A 24,829-nucleotide genomic window follows, 5' to 3' on the forward strand; every position below is an offset into this window, starting at 1 on the left:
GAGATTTCGGGCTGTATGGGGGCTTTCTGGCTCAGATTTCTTGTATGTGGCAGATCTTCAAGCAAGACTCTGGTCTTTCAGTAAACACACATGTGCAGTTTCTACATGTGTTGCTTATGTGGGGATTCGCTCTTTTGATTTATTTCAAGTGAGATTTGCCTGACTTACAAAATCTGATTGGAAGCCAGCCTGCTAGCCAGGTCTCTCCCTGAACCCCCCTGCTTCCCTGTCCTAGTCTGTCTCTAGAGATACTGGAATGTTCTCTGTGGTTGCCTTGTGTTCACACCTGCATCCAGTCTGCATATTTCAGAACAAACATTCCTCTTATTTGGGACAGCAGGTGCCAAATGGCTCTATCTGCCAAGTGGCCTGAAGTTCTCCAGGTCCGGTATACACAAGATGGCAGAAGGAAAGGAGTGTCTGGGCACCTGAATGTCTTCTCTCCCCACCTCCTTTCCACACAGGAATGTGTGGGCATGTGGTGTGACTGTGTGCATGTCTATGTGTGTGTGTGTGTGTGTGTATGACTTTTTCCCTGGGTCTCTGCAATCTCTGCAGAAACTGAAGCTGAGGTGTGGGCGGTGTGGGAAGGTAGCACTGAGGCAACAGGAAGGGCGATGACTGGATCCCTGTGTTTCTTCAGGGAAACGCCCCGCGTAGCTGTGAGAAGATTTCAAGGTAGTGCTTTGCTCTTCCCACATCCTCTCTGTCCTGCAATTCCTTTTCTTTTCTCTGGGTGGTCACTTGATAGTCTGAGAAGTAATGCCAAGATGTGGGGTGCATTCAGAGGCTTTTCGTTCTTAGCTGGTATCTTTCTGTAGCAGAGATTTCTCATCTCCTCATATCAAAGCTGAGGGAAGTGTGACTTTCCTGGTTCCTGGGTGTAGCCAAAGAATGAGTAATGGACCTAGATTTACTCAGGGCCTTATGGCTCCATCTTCAAAATCTTTCTGAGCTTCTTGAATCAGGCTTGCACACAGTGGCTCCCATCAGTAGGCAATACTAAGAGAAGACTAAAATAATCAAGGCTGTTTCTTTTGGGGTATCATATTTTTGATTGAGAGGCAAGAAATACGGATTAGGATAAAACAGTTTCTGTTTTATGTTCCATAAACAGTCATTCTAATTAGGCATTAGTCAATCATTGGATCTTGATTTCTTAAACTGTTTCTGCCCTGTGGGCTTCAGTCAACACGTATAACTTCTATAAATATTTAGAAAATGATTTAATTCTCTCTAATAGTATTGGGTTTGAGGTGAGACTAAGTTATGGATTTTTTTTTTCATTTGTGGGTTTTTTTTTTCTTTTTGAGGAGGCCAAATCAAGTGGTGCTCCAGTTTTGGGGGGTGGGGCTAAGTAGTACTAAAGAACTACCCCTTACTCTATGCTAAGGGACCACTCCTGGCAGTGCTTAGATGACCATATATATATATGTATATTTTAATTTTGGGGCCACACGTGGTGATGCTCACCGATTATGCATTCAAAAAATCACTCCTTGGCCTGAGAGATAGCACAGCAGTAGGGCATTTGCCTTGCACATAGCCAACTAAGGATTGATGGTGGTTCGAATCCCGGCACCCCATATGTTCCCCCAAGGCAGCCAGGAACGATTTCTGAACTCAGAGCCTGGAGTAACCCCTGAGTGCCCCTTCCAGAAAAAAAAAGAAATAGCTCCTTGCTTGGAGGACCATATAGGACACTGGGGGATTGAACTGTGGTCCGTCTTGGGTCAGCTGCGTGCAAGGCAACTGCCCTATGGCTGCGCAGCCCCATATATGGAATCTGGAATAGAACATGGACTGCTAAAACTTAACCATCTTTCTGTAGCCCTAAATATGTTCTTTTGTTTCATTTTTTAACCTCACTTTGTAATTTTGTGTTAGGTGGTTTCTAACAAGATATTATAAGCAATCCTTTTGAGGGGTCAGGGAGATAGTAGTGAGTAGGGTGTGTGCCTGGCTTGTGGCTGACCCAGGTTTGATCCCTGGCACTCCTAGGTCCTCCAAGCCAACAAGAAGTAATTCCTATGTGCAGGGCTAAGAATAAGTCCTGAGGGGCTGGAGGGATAGCATGGAGGTAAGGTGTTGCCTTGCATGCAGAAGGACTGTAGTTCAAATCCTGGCATCCAATATGGTCCCTCCCATGTCTGCCAGGAGCAATTTCTGAGCAGAGAGCCAGGAGTAACCTGTGAACACTGCCAGGTGTGACCCAAAAAAGTCAAAAAAAGAATAAATCCTGAGCACCATTGGAACTAAGCCCTAAAAACAAAACAGAATTTTTAAAAAGCAGTCTTATTGATTAATATGGAAGACGGTTAAATTAAAATTTGTCTAGGTTCTATTAATTTTCAATTTAGTAAATCAGCTACATTCTAGGAATGGAATTACGGATCTCATACCTATATTTGACTAAATTAAACTTGAGGATGAGGGTACCGGGAATCCAATCCAGGTCTTCACACATGGCTCTGTAAACTCTCAGTGGTTGCTGGGATAGTCCTTGGCGTTGGCAGCATCACCAGCTTGACCAAGGCCTAAGCCTGAATGGTCCAGTGTGAAGCCAGCGGCTCTCACGGTTAGATTTTAGAGATACAGGCCTTACAAGTGAGAAAGTGACAAAATGAAAAGAAAGCAATTTGGGGCTGAAGTGATAACACAACAGTAGAGTGTTTGCCTTGCATGTTGCCGACTGGGACCGACCCAGATTTGATCCCTGGCATCCCATATGGTCCCCGAGCCTGCCAGGAACAATTTCTGAGCTCAGAACCAGGAGTTACCCCTGAGCACTGCTGGGTGTGGCCCAAGAAAAACAAAACAACAATAACAGCATAAAGAAAGCCATTTGGCAGTTACTTTTTCCCTAGTCTACCAATTTTCCACATGTGCCTTTATTTTTTCTTTCTTTTTTTCTTTTTCTTTTTCTTTCCTTTTTTTTTTTTTTTGTTTGTTTTTGGGTCACACCCAGCCGCGCTCAGGATTTATTCCTGGCTCTGCACTCAGAAATTGCTCCTGCAAGCACGGGGGACCATATGGGATGCCGGGATTCGAACCACCATCCGTCCTGGATCAGCTGCATGCAGGGCAAATGCCTTACCACTGTGCTCTCTCTCTGGTCCCTTTTCTAAATCTTTCTATCCGCTGTAGTGGTGCCATTTTAGGAACCCTGAAACTATACATTCTTAAACTTCAACCCTAATTGGGCCCTTTCTCTCAAACTAAAAGGTGCCGAGTAGACAAACTCTTGGATTACCAATTTTTTGAAACATCTTCCATAGTTAAACCAACTCACTTTTTCTATTATTTCTCCCTCTATATAATCTTTCTTTTCTTACATTTTACTTCCAGGCATTTAACACTTACTGAGATATCTGCATCAGAAAAATCACAAATATTGACACAAGTAATCAGGCATGCTCCCAATTCTAAATTCTGATACTTTTCCAAAATTCTGTTCTATATAATCTGGTTTGTTATTGACCATTTTAATTCATTCCTCATATCCTTCCAGGAAATTCTGTGCAAGGTAAATAATCTATCACTGCTAACTGGGAGAACAGGCTTAAGAAGTCACGTTGCAGAGAGTTGACGTCTTAACTATATGTTCATTCATTCAGTAAATTATTTATTGTACTTCTCTGTGCAAGCTCTGTGAAGGAGATAAAATAAAAGGATTTAAGCCTGTCCTCAAGAGATACTATATTCTCTAATGCTCTAAGGCATAAATGAAGTTTTTTTAAAAAAATATTTCCAGGGGCCGGCAAGGTGGTGCTAGAGGTAAGGTGTCTGCCTTGCAAGCGCTAGTGTAGGACAGACTGCAGTTTGATCCCCCGGCGTCCCATATGGTCCCCCCAAGCCAGGGGCGATTTCTGAGCGCATAGCCTGGAGTAACCCCTGAGCGTCAAACGGGTGTGACCCAAAAACCAAAAAAAAAAAAAAAAAATTTCCAGGAGAAAATAGTATTTTTGGTTAAGAAAAACAAAGATAACAGTAACACAGTTCTTCGAACTTTTAGCCTCCAGAGTATTTTTGTAGTTCATTTGATTGGAACTTGTTCCTTTTTCTGTATTATTTTTCCTCCACAGAATCGCTGATATAAATTTAAGTAGAAATCAGTTGGAGCAGTTTAGACAGGTGCCTCTTGCGGCCTAGGCACTAGTATAGGAAGCAGCAGCTGAGATTTGCCATTTGCAGCACTTGAGTCTAAGAAAGTTCTAGTCATGCTCACTCCTGTCAATATAGCATAAAGCTGCAAACAAAGGAGCAGCACGTAGTTAATTAGCAGGTACAAAATTATTAGGTATCTGTAACTTAGATAATGCTCTCTTTTTTATTTTTGTTTTTTGAGCCATAGCTAGTAATGCTCAGGGCTTACTCCTGGCTCTGAACTTAGGGATCACTCCTGGCAGGGCTCAAGGGACCTTATGGGATTGCCAGAAATTGAACCCATGTCAGCAAGGCAAATGCCTTCCCCCTTGTATTATTGCTCTGGCCCCTTAGATAATGTTCTAAGGCATAAAAGTAAATAGATGCAGTAGAAAATCACACCATGACACATCATATTGACTTCTCTCTGTCCTAGAATTTCTTTTACCTGTGTCAGTCTCTCTGTCTCTTTTTAAAATATAAGCCACTCTTGGATTAATAGCACAACGGGTAGGGCATTTGCCTTGCTTACAGCCAATCTGGGTTTGATCCCTAGCATCCCATGTGGTCCCTGAGCCTGACAGGAGTAATTTCTGAGTGTAGAGCCGGAAGTAATCCCTGAGCATGACCAGGTGTGGCCCAAAAACAAAGAAATAAATAAAACATAGGTCAGGGAGCCCAGGGCTATACTGTAGTGGTGTTTAAGGGCCTCTGTTGGTGCCAGGGATCAAACTTAACGCCTTGCACATATTAGGCAAATACTCTGTCACTCATACTTTCTCTCTAACTCCTCTTTATTTTACTCTCTTTATTTTATATATAAAATATATATAGTGACATATGTATAAATATGTTCTTGTGCCTCTAAGTACCATAATATTTTCCAAATTAATAGAGGTTTTATAACCAATTTAATAATTCATTTACCAAAATGTCTATTGATTATTTGGTTTAGAGGCCATACCTGGCAGTGCTCAGGGCTTACTTCTGGCTCTGCACTGAGGAATCGCTCCTGACAGGACTCTGGGTAGCTTCTAGGGTATCAAGGATTGATAGCCACATGCAAGGCAAATGCCCTGCCTGCTGTACAATCACTCTAGCCCCATTCATCAAATATTGACTGTCTACTTTATATTAAAAAAAAATCTTTGCCACTTGGGGCTCTACCAGCATGACCTCCGTATTCATGAGGAAAGATATGAACACAGATAATGTGCAAAACTTGGGCAACAAGTTACCTAACCTCTGAACCTTGGTTTCCTATCTTGAGATAGAGTCAGAACAGTACCCATTTCATAAGTTTTCATTGTTTGGGAAATCAGAGGGCCAGGTACCCTCTTAAAGTGCAATAACTGGAGCTGAGATGCCCTATCAACATTGTTTTTATTTGGCCGGAGCTTAGAATTGGGGTCACTCAATGAGCTTGTACTTCGTATTAACCAGCACTGCAGAAATGCTAAGGGAATGTCAAAGTACCCAGCCTTGACAGCTGACTTCATCCTCCGTGAAGTCGAGGTGAGTGGAGAAGATCCACTTTTGTGAGAAGGAAACATAAGGAGCAGAACTGCTCTCAAGTATGATCAGAGGTTTCCTGGCTAATACTTGAGACAGTCCCAAAGGATAGTTGAGAACTAGCCAACTTTTCCAGGCCAGAGCGAACCTGCAGCCTAGTCACGTGAGAATACGAACACAAAGTGCCAGAGCTCTGCGCCCGAGGCAGCAGCCCTGTGGGCCGTGGGGCCAGAGCCGAGAGACCCAGGTCTGAAGGGCCTTGGGCCCCAGTAAGGAACTTGTTGTGCTTCACCCTCTAAACAAGCTTGGCTATCCTTGGGGTTTGTGGACCGAGTATACATACTGGTGTCGCAATTTCTTTGAGAATCTTTAATGATTGTGTATTCAATCTAGTGATGTAAAATTAAAAAAATAATAAGCACAGTCTCGATGTCTGCCAGATTTCAGTAGTGTTTCTACATAGGTCTTAAGATTGACCTAGAAGTAGAACAGTTAAGTTCTTGGGGTGATGAATGAGCAAATGTTTTTGCAGCCCTTCAGTTAGCCTCCCGTTTCTTAAACTGGGATGAAGACATACACACAAAGAGGACAGCTCTACCGTTCATATAGATTATAACATAAAACGTTGCCATTTATTTGGTTTTAGTGCCAAGTGGACCCAGCGCCTGCTCCCTGTAATCCTCCACTTGACTGTGCAGGCCTGAAGATTTGAAACTCAGACCATTGTTACTAGGGGACTATGCTGTGCTAAAGAAAAAAGCCTTGGGCCCGGAGAGATAGCACAGCGGAGTTTGCCTTGCAAGCAGCCGATCCAGGACCAAAGGTGGTTGGTTCGAATCCCGGTGTCCCATATGGTCCCCCGTGCCTGCCAGGAGCTATTTCTGAGCAGACAGCCAGGAGTCACCCCTAAGCAACGCTGGGTGTGACCCAAAAACCAAAAAAAAAAGAAAAAAGAAAAAGAAAAAAGCCTTTTGTTCACAAAAATATCTAGTGTTTCTCTGCCCTCCTTTCATTGTCGTCTTTGTTCCCATGACCGAGGGTCTCTCACAGCTTCGGCAGTGATGCTGGCTGGTGTTGGCACTCTTTAGCTGCAGTTCTTCCATGAGTGCTTGCCGGGGTTCACACACACTTGCTGTGGTCCTGGAGAACATTCTGGTTGTCGAGCTCATCGGTGGCCACACTCCTGACCATAGTGCTTATGTGTCTCTTGGTTGGGGTGCTCATTGTGAGTCTCACCAATTGTGAGTCTCACTTTTGGCTATGGTGTGGCTGACCAGAAGCCACTGAGCACTGCTTGGGAGGGGGCTCAAATAACAGCACTGCCAGATGGCACTTGACTCATGTGGTGGCACCGAGATCCAGCTCAAGGGCTCGCATGCGTAAAGGCAGGCTCCTTAATTGTTTTTTTGTTTGTTTGTTTGTTTGTTTGTTTGGGCCACACCTGTTTGATGCTCAGAAATTGCCCCTGGTTTGGGGGGACCATATTGGCCAGGGGATCCAACTGCGGTCCTTCCTTGGCTAGCACTTGCAAGACAGACACCTGACCTCTAGCACCACCTGGCCAGCCCCAGGCTCCTTAATTTTGAACTGTCTCCTGCCTCTAAATTTGGGTCACTTTTTAGAGGTTAAGCAACTTTCTTTTTTGTGTATCTGGGAATAGTTGGGGAAAGGCCTCCAATAAGTGCCCAACAAACCCAGGGCCTGCTCCCTGCGATTCTCCCGTTGGCCTGTACAGGCCTGAAAATTTGGAGCTCAGGCCAGTGAGCTCCATTTCACGGGGGTCTATGTTGTGCTAAAGATAAAAGCCTATTCACAAAAATATCTTGATAGTGATGTCCTTAAGTTTCTTCATTTGGCATCTGATTCTTAACGATCTTTGTGACTTTATGGTGAATTACAGGTGCTTAGATTATGCCCTTTCTGTGAACTTAAGTGAATGGGAAATGTTTCTGTATTTTCTCCCCACAAAATAGATTTGCTTGTGAAAGCTCACATTTCTGAACATGCTCTTGAGACTAGACACTGAGGAGTCTTGCCTGAATTGTGATTTTGTTTGGGTAAAAAAAAAATAGGCAAGTTGAGTTAGTACTATTGTTGTCTATAGCTGTTGTTGGTGACACTATTGTTTTCACAATGCCTGCTGGGAAAGGAAGCTCCTGGTGGCCACTAAAGTTTGAAGCACACTGTCTCCTGGAATACACTGTCCTTGAAAAAGTCATAGTGGAAGGCAGCCACTTGCACAGTGCCACATGGCTTCCATGACACTTCCCAGAAATGCCACTATGATTTAGTTCAAGGTTCGATTGCGGCTTGTTTTCTGTGCTTATAAACATTTTGGAATTTTTTTTTTAATACTGCAAGTTAACTCTTTGATACCATAAATCAATTTCCTGCCATTTTTTCCCTTTTCAAACTGTACTTTGAAAAGAAAATGAAATCTTTTGAAAGGTTCTAAGGACATGAATTCTCCACCAAGAATGAGGAACTGCCTTAAAAAAAAAATGGGCTGGATGTTTCAAGTGGAATCTGGCAGAGCACCTTGGACCTGTTGGGCGGTTTGCCTTTTGTGGTTGGGTTTTGTTTTCTTTATTTAAACTCTCCCAGTGAATGTGGGTGGGAACATCAGTTGTTCATCTTTGGAGATTCAGGTTTTTGTGGTTTGAATAAAATCAAACTTTTTCCTCAGTGGCTCTGGCAAGAAAGCCTGGAAACGGGAGGGAAGGGCACGTCTCAGCGATGGGCTCTGCAGGCCGAGGCCAGCATGCCCTGAAGGAGCTGTGCCACCATCAGCTCCTTCATCTAGCTTCTTTATCCACTCTTGCCCACCATCTGTAGCCTCAGGAAACACACCGGGAGTAAAGGCTGGACTTGGTCCTGTCAGCCTGTGTGTCGTCTTCATTTGAGGGGCTCCCCAGGCTGTGAGGAGCACAGCATGGTCCACCTGCTCTGGCTGGACTTACAAGCAAAGTTTGGTGTGCCCCAACGCCTTCCTTCACACCTCCTTCAGAACCTACCTTGCTTCCCTCTCAGTGGGAGGGCTTCTGGATGAGAAGATCGTTTTGTGGGGGCACTGATGCCTGAGCAAGAGGGCTGTCCTCAAGATAGCTTCCCTGGAGATCCCTTCTGTGGAATGCAGAAATACTGACTTATAAAGAAGGAAACAGTTGCTTACCTGCTCGCCACAGTGATGGGGGTAAGAAAAAGGACTGTCGAGGCCAAGGCTCTTGACGTTTTCCCCACTTGCAGCCCCTTTTCACTGGAGATGTTTTCATGTGACCCCAGGTAGATAAAAATAGACATACAATTCAAACATTTGCTGATAATAGTTCATAACTGTTCTGTTTTTTTTTTTGGTTTTTGGTTTTGGGGCCACACCTGGTGGCTCTCAGGGGTTACTCATAGCTCAGCGCTCAGAAATTGATCCTGGCAGGCTTGGGGGACCATATGGGATGCTGAGGATTGAAGCTGGGGCCGTACCTGGTTGGCAATGTGCAAGGCAAATGCCTTACCACTGTGCTATCGCTCTGGTCCCAATGTGTTTTAAACCAGTTTTCACAACCTCCACATACAGTTATGTCACTCTGTATGGTGTTGTGACCTACAGTTTAGAACCTAAGGCCTAAGCAAACTTAGAGAATGACTTCAGGGCAGAGACCAGCCAGCTATTTCTCTCCAATCAGCTGCAGGTTTTTATAAATGAGGCTTTATTGAAATGCCACTCATTTATTCATTTACTGCCTTTGACTGCTTTAGCATTAAATTTAACATTTTCTGGATCTTTGTGTAATTACATGTGGCCACCGTGCCTCTAGTGGGTTTTTTTTTTTTTTGGGTGGGGGGACGACTGTTGGATTATACCTGGTTGTGCGCAGGGATCACTCTTGCCAGGCTCAGGGTTTGCTGGGGACTGAATATGGACCAACTGCATATAATGCAAACCCCACTGTACTAATTCTCCACTCGGCTTAGATAATGCACATGAAACTCTCAGGTGTTCTTCTTAGCTATATTTATATTTATATTCTACTTCCTTTGCATGTTCTTTTATTAAAAATGTATATAAGAGGAACTATAGGGAAGATACAGCAAACAGGGCTCTTACCCTGCATGTAACTGACCTGGGTTTGATCCCAGTACCCCATTAGGTCTCCCAAGCTATACCAGGAGTGATCATTGAATGCAGTCAGGAGTAAGCTCTGAGCACCACTGTTTCTGGCTCAAAAATTAAACAAAACTGAGAAATAGGGGCTTCATCCCTGGTGCTACGAACAGAGCTGATAGGTGGTCCCAGTCTCGGGTTTGTGGCAATGAAGTCGGTTATACACAGATGTCAGAGAGGAGCCTTTAGCTCCTGAGGACCTGAGGAAATTACACATAAGGTGAATGAGTTGAGGCTTTGCAGGATCTGAGTTGCAGGGTTGTCATTCTTTAATCACTGTTTTCCCAAAGAATCAAAGCATATTCTTCTGATTTGATAGGCTGTACCTGTTAAAAAATGGGGCCCAGAGAGATAGCACAGTGGCGTTTGCCTTGCAAGCAGCCGATCCAGGACCAACAGTGGTTGGTTCGAATCCTGGTGTCCCATATGGTCCCCCGTGCCTGCCAGGAGCTATTTCTGAGCAGACAGCCAGGAGTAACCCCTGAGCACCGCTGGGTGTGACCCAAAAACCAAAAAAAAAAAAAAAAGATAAATAAAAATATATATATTGTTTTGTGTCAAGCAAGATTGTTTTTATTGCATGGAACTTATTTATAATGATGTGGGGAGAGGAGAAAGAGGGAATACATATTTAAGAGAGAACATAGGCTTCTTCAGCGTGGAAAAAAAGCAAGCACAGAGAAAAGTTGCAAGATAGGTGTTCAAGGAAAATATCAGGTTTGAAGAACAAGGCAGGGATATTAAAAGCAAACAAGCAAACAAAACAAGTGAGAGCTGCCCTCTAGCCACAGATTGAGGCAGGAGGCTCAGAAGTTTCCCTGTAAGTGATTCTCAGGTTCCGGGAAATACTTGTGTTCCCTCTGCCACACTTGGAAAACCACTACTTTATACAAGATGTCACCTTTACATAGTTACTTAGTTTTGTTTGTTCTTCTTTGTTTGTTTGTTTTTGGGCCACACCCAGTGGCACTCAGGAGTTACTCCTGGCTCTGTGCTCAGCAGTCACTCCTGGCAGGCTCGGGAGACCACATGGGATGCTGGGAACCAAACCCGGTCCATCTCGAGTCAGCCACATGCAAGGCAAATGCCCTACCACTGTTCTATTGCTCCAGCCCATTTGTTCATTTTTTTGAGGGGGCCATCTCCTGTAGTACTCAGGATTTAGTCCTGGCTCTGCGCTCAGGGAACACTTCTGGCAGTACTCTGGGCACCCATATGGGGTGCTGGGGATTGAACCCGGGTTGGCCATGTGCAAAGCAAGTACCCTATGCACTGTAGTCTGGCTCCATCCCCAGCTACTATGGTGACTTTAAATGGCACTCTTATATGCACTCGTAGCATACAGGGTATGGTGAAAGGTGATTGACAACTATGTTACACAAATTTATTTTCATTAGCAGGTTCAGAGTAAGGCTGGTGCTCGTTGGTCTCCATCTTCAGTTGTTGTCTGATTGGAGAACCTAGAGTTAGAAGTGTTCTAGAGAGTTTCTCAGCCTTTCCCATCCATGGGCCCATTTTCTTCCTGTACCTTCCAGTCCTATCAGTTGTTTACCACATGCCCCAGTATATGCAATTTGGTCCTGTGGGCTCTTAGACTATCCTGGGGTCCCACAGGAGTCCCGGTGGCCCCTGATTGAGAAGTGGCTTGTTTAGATGCCATCGAACATCCTCTTGACTGTTGAGCATTCTCTTGACAACATCACTCTTGACACTTGATTACCCAGTGATGGCTGGGACCTAGACGCAGGTGTTGTGCCCATCTTGTTGAGAACCATGTTCTGGCTGGAGCACCATGTCAACTGGCCCTTCCCACTTGCCTGCTGTCAGGTAGGGTGGCTAGTGAGGCTGGTCCTGCTCCTCTGCTGTTTTTCGCTGGGACCTTGCTGTGACTTCATGAATGCATGGGCGCATCCCATCCTCTCATACAGGTGGCCAGCCCACTCTCCTGTCCCTTTTGCAGCCTGTAGCTTGCTTCTACAAAACACACGTGTGTTTTGTCTAGACAAGGTGGTATTTTCTGTGTTTTGTTTTGTTTGGTTTGTTTTTATGGAATGCAAGATGCACTTAGAACATTTCCCAAGTTTGGGGACTAGTGACAGGACTCAAAACACTGTACACATGTTTTGGATGCAGGAAGCCCAGGTTGCACCCCAAATACTGAGGATCCCCAAGCACCAACCCAAGCACATTGTCAAGAGTCACCCCCAGTATCACCCACCACTACCAGGTGTGATTAAAAAATAAATAAATAAAAAACCATAAAAAGGCAAACTTGGGGCTGGAGTGATAGCATAGTGGTAGGGCATTTGCCTTGCACGCTGCCTACCCAGGACAGACCTGGGTTTGATCCTCGGCAACCCATATGGTCTCCCAGCTTGCAAGGAGTGATTTTTGAGCAGAGCTAGGAGTAACTCCTGAGTACCGCTGTGTGTGCCCCTCCCTCCAAAAGACAAACTAAAAACAGTAATTGAAAAGAACAAAATCCAAACTTTGGAAGGAATTGTAAGTAGAGCTTGCAGATCATCTTGAATAATAGTGAGGCTAATGTCTCCCCAAAGGGTCTGTGATTGTGCTGATCCCAGGGTAAGCTCCTGCTCATTTCTGCTCTGAATAGAAATCTGAAACGGGAGGTAAGGAGCAGTGAGGTTTTAGGTTAGATTACCATGAAATCCCTCTTATAAGGGGAAATAACACTTTGGGTCAAAGACTTCCTGGAATTATTGAGGGTAAAGTGTAACTTTCCCAGGCAGCTAGTTATAAATTGAGCTGTTTGTGGCCTAAAATGATAAAAGAAAAGTTTACATTTTTTATTTGGTTGTAAACTGAAAAACAATGGCTTGGTAATTTGTTTTGTTGTAGGTGGTTGTTTTTTGGGGAGGAGACCACACCTGGCAATGCTTAGTGGTTAATACTGGCTCTGTACTCAGTCCTGGTAGAGCACAGAGTCCCTAGGGGATACCAGGGACCAAACCCATGTTGGCCTCATGAAAGCAAAGTGCTCTATCCACTGTACTATCTCTCTGGCCCTGGTAATCACATTGTTAATCAGAATAATGCTCCTAGCAAACATTCTCAGTAGTGAAGATCCAGGTGATGTGTCTAGGTCATTGTGGTTTTCATGTCAATGCCTGTGCCAGTTTGTAGGAATTTCCTGTTGGTCCAAGTAAAGAATTAGTGGGGCCGGAGAGATAGCATGGAGGTAAGGCATTTGCCTTGTATGCAGAAGGACGGTGGTTCGAATCCCAGCATCCCATATGGTCCCCTGAGCCTACCACGAGTGATTTCTGAGCGTAGAGCCAGGAGTAACCCCTGAGCACCGCCAGGTGGGACCCCCCCCCAAAAAATTAAAGACACTTAACTGATGATAGTTATTGTTTCAGACTTTTCTTGTTTTGTTTTTTTACTTTTGGGGTCATACTCTGAGATGCTCAGGGGATACTCCTGACTCTGTGCTCAGGAATTACTCCTAGAGGTACTCTAGAGACCATCTGGGATGCCAGAGATCAAGCCTGGGTTGACCCATGTAAAGCAAATGCCCTCCATACTGAGTTTTTGCTCAGCCCCTCTGAAGGTGATTTTGACTACAGATCCTTGGCTTAGTGCCAAGGTACAGTTATAAAAAATGTTGGAAAATGGGGCCAGAGAGCACAGTGGTGAGATGCTTGCCATGCCTGCAACTAACCTTCACTCTCTGTGCTCCCCTGAGCATTACTAGGAATAAGACCTGAACAGCACCAGATGTAGACTCAAAACAATAACACTCTCCCACAATACAATAAATTAAAATGATGAAAGCTCCTGGTCTGGGATTAATTTAATCCGAGAAGAGAGAACAAGGTATGAAGGAGATGGTCCTGTAGAGGCACCCAGTGCTTGCTGTGCTGTGGGACTTTGGAGACGCTCTGCTCCCCCTGCAGATGCCAGTGCTCTCCCTTGTGGTGCTGACTCAGGAGGTGCTCAGTCAGCAGGGCCACAGAGTCACTGTTTTGGGCTCCAGAATAGAGCACAGAGCTGAACAGGAGCTTTCTGAGCAGGTGGGACTTGAGAGGCAGACAGGAGCTCACAGGTGATCTATCTGGACTTGGAGGCGAGGGAGAGGAGAGAGACAGTGTGATAGGGGCAGAGAAGAGGCAAGAAGAAATATTCAAGGTTAAGTCAAGGACAGGAGCCAGGATGAGAGGCTCTTTAAACTCTGTCCAGGTAGGGGCTGGAGCGATAGAACAGCAGGAACAACATTTACCTTGCATGCTGCTAACCTTGGTTTGAGCTCTAGTACTCCATATGGTTTCACCAGCTGCCAGGAATGACCTGAGTGTAGAGCCAGGAGTAAGCCGTAAACACTGCCTTGTATTCTCCCCCACCAATACGCAAACAAACAAATGAATAAAACTTTGTTCTTTGGCCCAGGACTTGAATTTCTAGGATGTTTTGATAGAAAAATGACAAATTAATTTCAGCATTTTACATCCATTGCAGGGATCCAGTGAAAGGATTCCTTGTCATTATGGTCATGATTGTTTTCTCTCTTTGCCCTTTCTTGCTACTCTCTTCTCTTTGACCTTATATTCTTATATATATTTTCCCCTATTCTGAGACTTGCTCCCATAAGTCTAATGTTTGGTTGATATTGTTGGTTATCATTGGTTTAGCAGGGGTCTCAAACGCGGCCCACGGGCTGTTTGCGGCCCTCCGTACAACATTTTGTGGCCCTGCCCTAGAGGAATCTCTTTTTGTTTTGTTTTAGTTGTTTGGGTCACACCCCCCAATGTTCAAGGCTTACTACTGACTTTGCACTCAAGGATCACCCCAACTTTGCCTCCTGCGGCCCCCAGGTAAATTGAGTTTGAGACCCCTAGCAGTATTATGGGATTTCAGGGGCTTAATGTCACATTTTGGTTGGTCTACAATTCTTATCACTTCCCCACCAGAATTCCAGCATCATCACACCTCCATAAAAGATCCTTCTTTTTTCCTACATCCCAGCTTAAGAATTAGTATAATTGCTTTTAGCCAGTTTATTTATTTCAGTTAGCGTCCACAAAATATTTCGTAGTTGTCTTTTCCTCCCCATTCCCTTTTTAGCAGTCATTTCAGATTCTGTTTTGTCCTGAATGACACTATTTTATCTTTTGTAAAAGTAAGGGGCTGGAGAGATAGCGTGGAGGTAAAGCATTTGCCTTGCATGCAGAAGGACAGTGGTTCGAATCCCAGCATCCTATATGGTCCCCTGAGTGCTGCCGGGTGTGACCCAAAAACGGAAAAAAAAAAAAAAAAAAAAGTAAGGTAGTATTCCATTAAGGACTGCTTACATGTCACTTATCCAAGTTATCTGTTGATGGACATTTAATTTGATCTGTATTTTGGCCACTGTGGGTATGTGGCTGTGAAAAGGGTGCAGGTACCCTTTTTAATTTTTTTTTTTTTTTGGCTTTTTTGGGCCACACCCTGTGATGCTCAGGGGTAACTCCTGGCTATGTGCTCAGATATCACTTCTGGCTCAGGGAACGATATGGAATGCTGGGGGACTGAACCAAGGTCCGTCCTAAATCGGCAGTGTGCAAGGCAAATGCCCTATCACTGTGCTCTCCCTCTGGCCCCTTTAATTCATTCTTTTTAACTTTTTGAATCACACCTGCAATGCTCAGGAGACACTCCTGACTTTGCACTCAGGAACTACAACTGGAGGATCATATAAGATGCTGGAGATAGAACCTGGGATGAGCATGTGCAAAGCAAGCGCCCTACCCATTGTACTATTAGTCCAGCTACCACCTTTTAAATTCTTATGCTGTGTTCTTTGGATTAAAGCCTAGTAATGGTATTGCTGAAATGTGGGGGATTTCCACTCCTATCATTAAGGTACCACCTCCATAGTGGGAAACTTTTGAGCGTGGGTATGGGTGTGTGTTGTAGGTGTGTATTGTGTATGTGTGTGGGGAGGGGAATGTTTTTAAATTTCTGGCCTTGAAACTGTAATTCTAATAACAGCCACTATGTGGTGCTCAAGCATAAAATCCTAAAGCTTAATAGTTGAAAGACTGATCAAAAACAAAAACAAAAACACATTATGTTTAAGTGTGTAGAAATTAAAGTCCAGAATCACAAAAATCAGGATAGGGGAACATGGGCATTTACTGCACAAAGATTCATTTGATTTTCTCTTAATTTATTAGCCTCTAATGGCACTGTAGCAGAGTGACATAAATTCTAGACCATCTGGATATAGAATATTTACAATTGTCCCAAGAAATATAAAATAAGATACCAAAGAGTTTAGATTAAGCTGCTAAACAGTGCATAGAGAAGTTGCACTATTGATAGCATTTAGAATCAAGGAAACAAACAACCTATATAATATTAAAAAATAGGAATGAAGAGGTAGTTCAAAGGACTAGTATACAAACTTCTCATGCAGGAGACCTAGGATTTTTCCCCAGCACTTCACAGACCCTTTAATACTGCTGACTGTAGTTTAAAAGGAAAAAAAAACTAAAAATGATATAAAATAAATATTCTGGGGCCGGAGAGATAGCACAGCAGTAGGGTATTTGTCTTGCATGCAGCCGATTCAGGACGGATGGTGGTTCGAATCCCGGCATTCCATGTGATTCCCCCATGCCTGCCAGGAGCGATTTCTGAGCACAGTGCCAGGAGTAACTCCAGAGCGCTGCCGGGTGTGACCCAAAAACAAAAATAAATAAATAAATCTGAAAGGAAAGATGGATTGGAACTCAAAGCTGCTATATTTTTGCTCTTCTTTTTAATTAAAATTGTACTGAGGACTGAAGAGATAGCATAGGGGTTGAAGCTCTTGCCTTGTATGCAACCAGTCAAGGTTGAATCCCCAACCCTGCATCTGGTACCTTGAGCCCTGCCAGGGTGATCCCTGAGCTTAGAGCCAAGATTAAGTCTTGAGCACTATCAGGTGTAGCCCAAAATGAAAATAGGTGAATATATAGGTAATGCATAAAAATAAAATAAAATTATATTAATTTGTTATTAGTTTCAGGAGTGGAGACTTATACTTTTTCATACAAGTGTAAAAATAAAATGGGTTTGGGGGTTTGTTTTTGTTTGGGGCCATACCCAGCAATACTCAGAGGCTACCCATGGTTCTAAACTCAGGAATCAATCTTGGCAGGCTCAGGGGACCTTATGGAATGCCAGACATCAAATTTGGGTTGGCACATGCAAGACAAGTGCCCTATCTACTGTACAATCGCTTCTGCCCCTGAACAAAATAGTTTTAAAATAAACTGTTTACACTTCCTTTTTAAAACATTTCATTTAAATACAAGGTGAGGCTTTCATTCTAAAACATATTTGAGTCCTTTTAGTCATGTGAGTTATTTACAAAGCTATACTAAGGTTAACTATCAGCACCTTGTGTTTACAGAATCTTTTCTTTCCTTCACAGGTTTTCATCTCTGTGAACTGCTTAAGTACCGATTTCTCTTCTCAGAAAGGTGTGAAGGGATTGCCTCTTAATATACAGATTGACACCTATAGTTACAACAACCGTAGCAACAAGCCTGTGCATCGGGCCTACTGCCAGATAAAAGTCTTCTGTGACAAGGTAAGACTATCAGACTGGGAGGCTGTGTTACTATTGTGAGATACACTCTTCCTTAGCAAAGAAGACCAGAGTCTCTGTGATGCTCACTCAGTTCAGCATGAATGGATGACTGATCATTTGGTGCCATCTTCTGGCGTTAATGCTTGTTGCTTGGCTGTTCAGAGCATGGGTTATGGGAAGAAATGATCTCATTTGGATACCATCCAGATGGGTGGCAGGGCAGAGTCAGCCATTGCTTTTTTTGTGTTCCTTGGATGTAAGATCATAACAGTGATAAAGGAAAATAATTTAAAGCTACAGTTAAAAAACTAAGGATCTGCATGTAGTCATGCTTTGAGTAGCCTACTAGTATATACCCAGTCTTGAATTGAACCCTAAGATTCAATACTCAGGCATTGATATGGTACTGAGGCCATCAGAAGAAATTTAGTGCTGCTCAGGGGTCCACAGGATACCAGGGATCAAATTCTGGTTCCTGCACATGCAAAGCATGTGCCATTGATCACCGAGTTTTCTCTATGGCCCCATTTTAAGCTCTTATAAAATGTTGGAGGAATAGTGTTCCAGTGTACTTAGGGACCTTACAAGGAGGGTTTCTGGGGGTTTGTTTGTCTGTCTGTCTGTTTTTGGGCCATAGACAGCAATGTTCAATTCTTATTCCTGGCTCTGCATTGAAAGATAATTCCTTGGGATGAAAGATAAGTCCTCAGATGCCCAGACTGAACCCTGGCCAATTCAAAGAAAGTGCTTTACCTGCTGTATTATCACTCGATAATCTCAGCACTATGTTATAACTTGATCTAACATTTTCTGTAGAATAAAACAGTGTATAAGCTGTGTATTACTAATTTGCAAGTCCTTGAATCTTTGAGCCACGTGAAACCCCATATGAGCTCACACTCATTCCTGACTTAATTTATCTGATTAGATCTTCCACCATATCTTAGTGTTGTGGCAACTGATTTTGGCACATATGGTGCCCTCTCTCTGTAGAGATATCTCACAGATATCCTCAGTTTCCTTCAAAGGATTTACTCACCTATTAATGGTGCCTGTCAATTCATTTCTTTCTTCTGGCTTGTAAACTCTCATCATTTAGGAATCAGGTCTACATGTGCAGTAAGAAAATAGAGCTGAGGGGCCTGGAGCAATAGCACAGCAGTAGGATGTTTGCTTTGCACACGGCCACTTGGGACGATCCTGGGTTGGATTCCTAGCATCCCATATGGTCCCCCGAGCCTGCCAGGAGTGATTTCTGAATGCAGAGCCAGGAATAACCCCCGAGTGCTGCTGGGTGTGGCCCCCCAAAAAACAAAAATTACATAAGTAAATAAAAAAAATAGAGTCGAAACATCATTGGGATCCTTTTGAGCAATGGTCCTCAAACTACGGCCCTCAGGCCACATATTGTATTTATTCCCATTTTGTTTCTTCACTTCTAAATAAGATATATGCAGTGTGCATAGAAATTTGTTCATAATTTTTGTTTTTACTATAATCTGGCCCTCCAACAGTCTGAAGGACAGTGAACTGGCCCCCTGTTTAAAAAGTTTGAGGACCCCTGCTTTTGAGCTACTGACATTGCTTAGATAGCTTGAGCAATAGCATTGCCTTCTGATTTTTTCTTTCCAGAAGCAGGAGTAGAGCATCAACATTTTAGAGAATGAAACAGGAACAGAATTAGATCTCTAGCCCATGAAAATTGGGTAGCTTCTTTATCTGAGCTTTCATTTGTCTGTAGTCCATCCTAATAGAGAAAAATGTCCCTGCCATGTATTTCTTACAGAGATCTTTCTTTCAGAGTAATTATTGCTTGTTATAACTGAGATGAATTAATTGTTTGTGCTTGACCTAATGCAGTTAGTTACCCAAGATTCCACTTGAGTCATAGTTGCCAAAATTGTTTTTTTTATGTCATAGAATCCTTTACCATTTCTTGGAGTATGTGTCTATATTGCTGACTAATTCTTTCAGCTTCTGTATGTGAAAAGTCTATTTCACCTTCAATCTTGATTATTTTAGTTGGGTATAAAATACTCAAATTCTAGTTTACTTGTTTTGGGGGCAGAGGACCACATCTAATGGTACTCAGGGCTTGCTCCTGGCTCTGGCCCCAGGGATCACTCTTAGCAGGGATTGGGGACCACATAGAGTTGTGTGCAAGGCAGGTTCCTTACCTGCTGTACTATCTCTTCAGTCCTCTTGCCTTTTTTGTTTTGTTTTGTTTGATTTTGGGTCACACCCAGCAGCGCTCAGGGGTTACTCCCGGCTCTACACTCAGAAATCGCTCCTGGCAGGCTCAGGGGACCATGTAGGATGCCGGGATTCGAACCACTGTCCTTCTGCATGCAAGGCAAATGCCCTACCTCCATGCTATCTCTCCAGCCTCTCTTCTTGCCTTTTTTAAACAGCTATTGTAAGGTCCACAGCTGGCAGTGCTTTGGAGGTTGTGGAAGGTAAGAGAGGCATGGGAGCTCTGTTGAGCAGGGACATGGGTATACAATGGCAATCAAACCAGAGCCCAGAGCCTTCCACAGAAACTCATCTGCTCTGCCACTTGACCCATATCCTGATATTTTTCTCCATCAGTTTTTTTTTAATTATGTACTTTGCTATATTATCTTGTTTCTGGTGAGAAATCTATATGCTCATCATTATCATTTTTTTTCTCTATGACTATTGTTTTTTGTTTTGTTTTTGTATCATACCTGGCAGTGCTCAGGACTTACTCCTGGCCCTGCGCTCAGGGATCACCATAAGTGGTGCTAGGAACTGAACTCAGGTCCACTGCATGCTAGGCAAATGCTCTTCATGCTATGCTCCATCATTTTTTCCTTAAAGATATAATAAATACAAGTTAACATTATATTAGTTTTAGGTGTACAATATATTGGTTTTTTTCTTGTGGACTTTTGAAATCTATTCAATAATATCTTTGAATTTATACAATACCTATTTCTAGTCCCCATGCTATATATTATGTCACAGGGCTTGTTTTATAACTAGAAGGTTATTTGCTCTCAAGCTAGTCTCCCATTTTGGGTCCCCAACATAATCCCACATCTCACCAACCCTTTGTTTTTTTTTGTCTGTGAATTTGGTTTTATTTCTTTTATTTTTTAATTTTGTTTTATATGTCTGTGAATTTTGGTTTTATTGTTGTTGTTGTTGTTTTGGGCCACATCTAGCTGTGCTCAGGGCTTACTCCTGGCTCTGTGCTTCTGTGGTAGTTAGGAGAGTATATAGGATGCCTGGGATTGAACCCGGGCCTACCGCAGCCAAGGCAAAGACTTTATTTACCCCTATACTATCTCTCCAGCTCCTCGATTTCATTCTGTGTTATGACTAAAAAAATTCCTTTTTGAGTATATGCAGCAATGTCTCTACCATTCATTCTTCTTAATTGACACAGGTTGTTTCCTTACCTGGCTGTTGTGAATCATGCCATGTTGAACCTGGGGTCAGGTTTCTTCCTCTTTTGTCTACAGATCACATGGTATTTCTTAGCATGTTGGGGATATAGTACTGTTTTCCACTGTGGTTACTATGCTCAATACACACCAGTCCATACTGGGAACTCGATACACAACAGTTCCACCAACAGTACAAAGGGTTCCCTTCTCTCTGCATCCTCTCCAGTGCTTGTTATCTTTTTTTTTCTTCTTCATAATAAGTGTGAGGTGATATCTCATTGTATTTTCAATTAGCATTTCTCTGAAGGTTAGTAATCTTGAATATCTTTCCATGGGCTTTCTGGCTATCTGTATGTCCTTGAAAAATCTGTTTTCATCTTCATTTATTTTTCAGTATTTATTGTACTAAATACAATTCATTTTTATATGTGAAAAAGTTCAGGAGAGATGTGAAGCCTTAAACATGAAGACACACTGTCTTGGGGCGGGGGGTGGAGGGAAGACACACTGTCTACCACTGAGCTACATCCCTGGCCAAACATGTCTGTTTTTAAATGGAATTGTTTGAGTTCTTTGTGTTTTAGATGTTTACCACTTATTAACATGTATATGGTTTGCAAATAGGATTCCTATTCAGATTGGCTTTTCATTTTGGTGATGGTTTTTTATTTTCTTATGGGTGTGACTGTTAAATAAGTAGGGAAGGGCTGGAGCCATAGTACAGTGGATAAAGTGCTTGTCTTTTATGCAACCCGTCTGGGGTCAATCCCCAGCATTCCAAATGGTTCCCCAAGCACCACCAGGAGTTAATTCCTGAGTGCAAAGGCAGGACTAAACCTGAGTATTGCCAGGCATGGCAGGCAGGCAGGCAGGCAGGCAGGGAGGGAGGGAGGGAGGGAGGGAGGGAGGGAGGGAGGGAGGGAGGGAGGGAGGAAGAGATTAAAGAAAGAGAGAATAAAGTACTACTTGGTAAAGTTTCTTTTGGGGAAGTGTGATTTATCATTAGGTGAAGGTATTGCTTGTCATAGAGAAGACTGAGAGGTGCAGATCACTTGCATTCAAGTAAAGAGCAGGATATGAGATTCTCCTGATTTTCTAAAACAGAGATCATGCCGTGTCAATATTACTTAGCAGTTTTATAAGAAGACAATTTACTTATCTGTTAATCTTCTAGAAGAGGCATAAAATAATTTTGATGCTGTTTTTTAAAAGCTATTAGTTTATTGAATAGTAATTCCAAAATCATTGGGATGGTTTCTTTGCTTTGCTTTCAGGAAATTTATATTCAGAAATACTGGCTACCAGTTCATTTGTAACTAGCTAACTTTGCAAGGAAATATGTGATATCCAGAAATAAATGTCAGTGATATGCCAAGCAAAATTATTATTCAGCAGTGTTTTTTATACTTACCTTGCTCAATTTCAGCTCCTATTTAGTATTCGTTCTTTTCTATGATTGTGGGCTCAATTTTCACTCCATTTATAGTTACAGATCCATATTAACATGTATTATGTACTTACAGGATTGGAATCACATTTTCTTTTAAGGAATCATGTAAATTCCAAACCATATTCCTTTATTCCGATCTGAGTGATAGGAGTAATGGTCCTATCTGTCATTTAGTTAGTGCCAAATTCTTAGTCAAAATCCCACATTTCAGGGAACAAAGCGATAGTACAGTGGGTAGGCATGTGCCCAACCTGGGTTTGATCCTTGATAGCCCATATAATATCCCATATCCTGAGCCCTGCCAGGAGTGATTCCTGAGAGCAGAACAAGGAGTACATTTTAGTACCTGTAGGTGGGGACCTCCAAAAAAAACCAAACAAATGAACAAACAACGAAGAAGCTTTTAGTTACCCTTGTAGGAAAGTATACTCTATGTTACGTTAACTTGTATCTTCTTTTATTTCTTGTAATTTCTGACAATAGGAAAATCCCCATGTGTTGGTAGATTTTCTCAGCTTTTCATTTTTCCTAATTAACATCCCTGTGCTCTCACTCCCTTACTCAGTAGAAGCTATTTTAAAGGGATCTGTTTAGCAGAATCATGTCTTGTTTTCTCTTGACCTATAGGGAGCTGAACGGAAAATCAGGGATGAAGAAAGAAAACAGAGCAAAAGAAAAGGCAAGTGTGCTGACCCCAGCTCCCAGTTGAATGGCTGTAAGTAGAAATGTTCCCAACACGTGCTTCAGACCTTTTCTGTTAAGAATGGTGAATTGAGTTTTCAAACAGAAGATTAAAAAGTGGACATGTTTATGGGACTAAAGTGATAGTACATCAGGTAGGGTGAGTGCTTGTATGTGGCCAACAAAGATTTATTCCCTGGCATCCATTTCACACCCCCGAGTCTTTCCGGACCGATCTCTGAGCACAGAGCCTGGAGTAAGCTCTGGAGCAGAGCCAGATGTAGCCCCAAAACATACCCTCCCCAAAGTGGACATTTTGTTTTGTTTTGTTTTGTTTTTGGGCCACACCCAGTGATGCTCAGGGGTTACTCTTGGCTATGCATTCAGAAATTCCTCCTGGCTTGGGAGACTATATCGGATGCTGGGGGATTGAAGTGTGGTCCATCTTAGGTTAGCACCAGCAAGGCAGACGCCCTACCTCTTGCACCACCACTCTGGCCCTTAAAGTGGACATTTATAAACCAGATACAAAAACCTGATCTATGACCAAACTAAATCACTTCTTAGGGAGCTAATGGAAGGATTTTTGAAAGTTTGGCTTGGATGTCAGGCCTTCTGGATATTCTCTTTATTTTATGTTAAGAGAAGAACATGTTCTTCTCTTGAGTAGTGGTTGATAAAATTGGGTCTCATTTCACTTTTTTAAGAAGAGTAACACCATGAGAATGCAGAGTGTGTTCATCCCAAATGAATTTAGTTTTCTCATCAACTTGTGTGGTATTCTGACAGTATTAGTAGAATCTATAGAGATTCTGTTGGAAACTTTCATCAGGAAAAGTCTTTTTACTTTTTCAAAAGGTAACCAGTATTTCTACTCACAAACCCTATTCTCAGTTGGCTTAAAGGCAGGGAAGTACTGCTCCCAGCAGTATGTTCATCTGCAGTTGGGGGCCTTGCTAGCATCTGTCCTGTGTACAGGCCGCCTGGCTCGGCTCGGTCCGGCCCTTTTTCGCTGACATCAATGTGAACCCACCACATCACGTCAGAGAGTAGCTCGCTAACTGGCACAGCTCAACACTCAACAGACCAGAAATGTCTGTGGTTTTAATAAATTTAAAATAGTTATTATTACACTTAACATCCCAATTTGGGGGGGGGTGCCCACATCCATTGATGCTCAGGGGTTACTCCTAACTATGTGCTCAGAAATCACTCCTGGCTTGGGGGAACCATATGGGATGTAGGGGGATCGAACCCAGTCCGTCCTAGGCTAGCGTTTGCAAGGCAGATGCCTTACCTCTAGCGCCACCACTCCGGGCCCCCCAGAAGCTTAGTTCTTTGGTTAAGATGTATGTTCTGAAACTGATGCTAGGATGAGCAGTTTTTTAATTATTTTTTGCTAATTATTGGAACAGTTACGGTCACTCCAGATGGGACTGGAAACTGTATCCTAGGCCTCACACTTGCAAGGCATGTCTTTTTTTTTTCTTTTTCGGTTTTTGGGTCATACCTGGCAATACTCAGGGGTTACTCCTGGCTCTGTACTCAGAAATGACTTCTGGCAGGCATGAGGGAATCATATGGGATGCTGGGAATTGAACCTGTGTTGGCCGCATGCAAGGCAAATGCCCTACTGCTATGCTATCGGCCCAGGATATAAAAAAAATTTTAACGAGGATGGCTAAGGTGAACTGATTGCTAAATTATGTTTGTATAATTAGAAGTTTTAGCTTTTCAGAATAAAAGTGCTTTGTCCCTATTCCAAGTCTTCTGTGTCATGTTTAAAGGTACTGTTTTTCAGGGCTGGAGCAATGATAGTGCAGCAGTAGGGTGTTTGCCTTGCATGTGCCAACCCCAGGTGGACTCTGGTTTGATTCCTGGCATCCCATATG

General features: G+C 43.0%; 1 protein-coding gene across 1 annotated transcript in view; it reads left to right on the top strand.

Annotated features, from left to right (window-relative positions):
• The window catches only part of GRHL1 (grainyhead like transcription factor 1), a 62,764-nt gene that overhangs the window by 26,560 nt on the left and 11,375 nt on the right, over nt 1–24,829 (top strand). Inside the window, exons 9-10 of the mRNA XM_049784520.1 lie at nt 17,235–17,393; nt 22,884–22,935. Of these exons, the coding sequence (XP_049640477.1) occupies nt 17,235–17,393; nt 22,884–22,935 (211 nt within the window). The remainder of the gene's footprint in view (nt 1–17,234; nt 17,394–22,883; nt 22,936–24,829) is intronic.

Source organism: Suncus etruscus, chromosome 12 (assembly GCF_024139225.1).
Source record: "Suncus etruscus isolate mSunEtr1 chromosome 12, mSunEtr1.pri.cur, whole genome shotgun sequence".
Lineage (NCBI taxonomy): Eukaryota > Metazoa > Chordata > Mammalia > Eulipotyphla > Soricidae > Suncus > Suncus etruscus.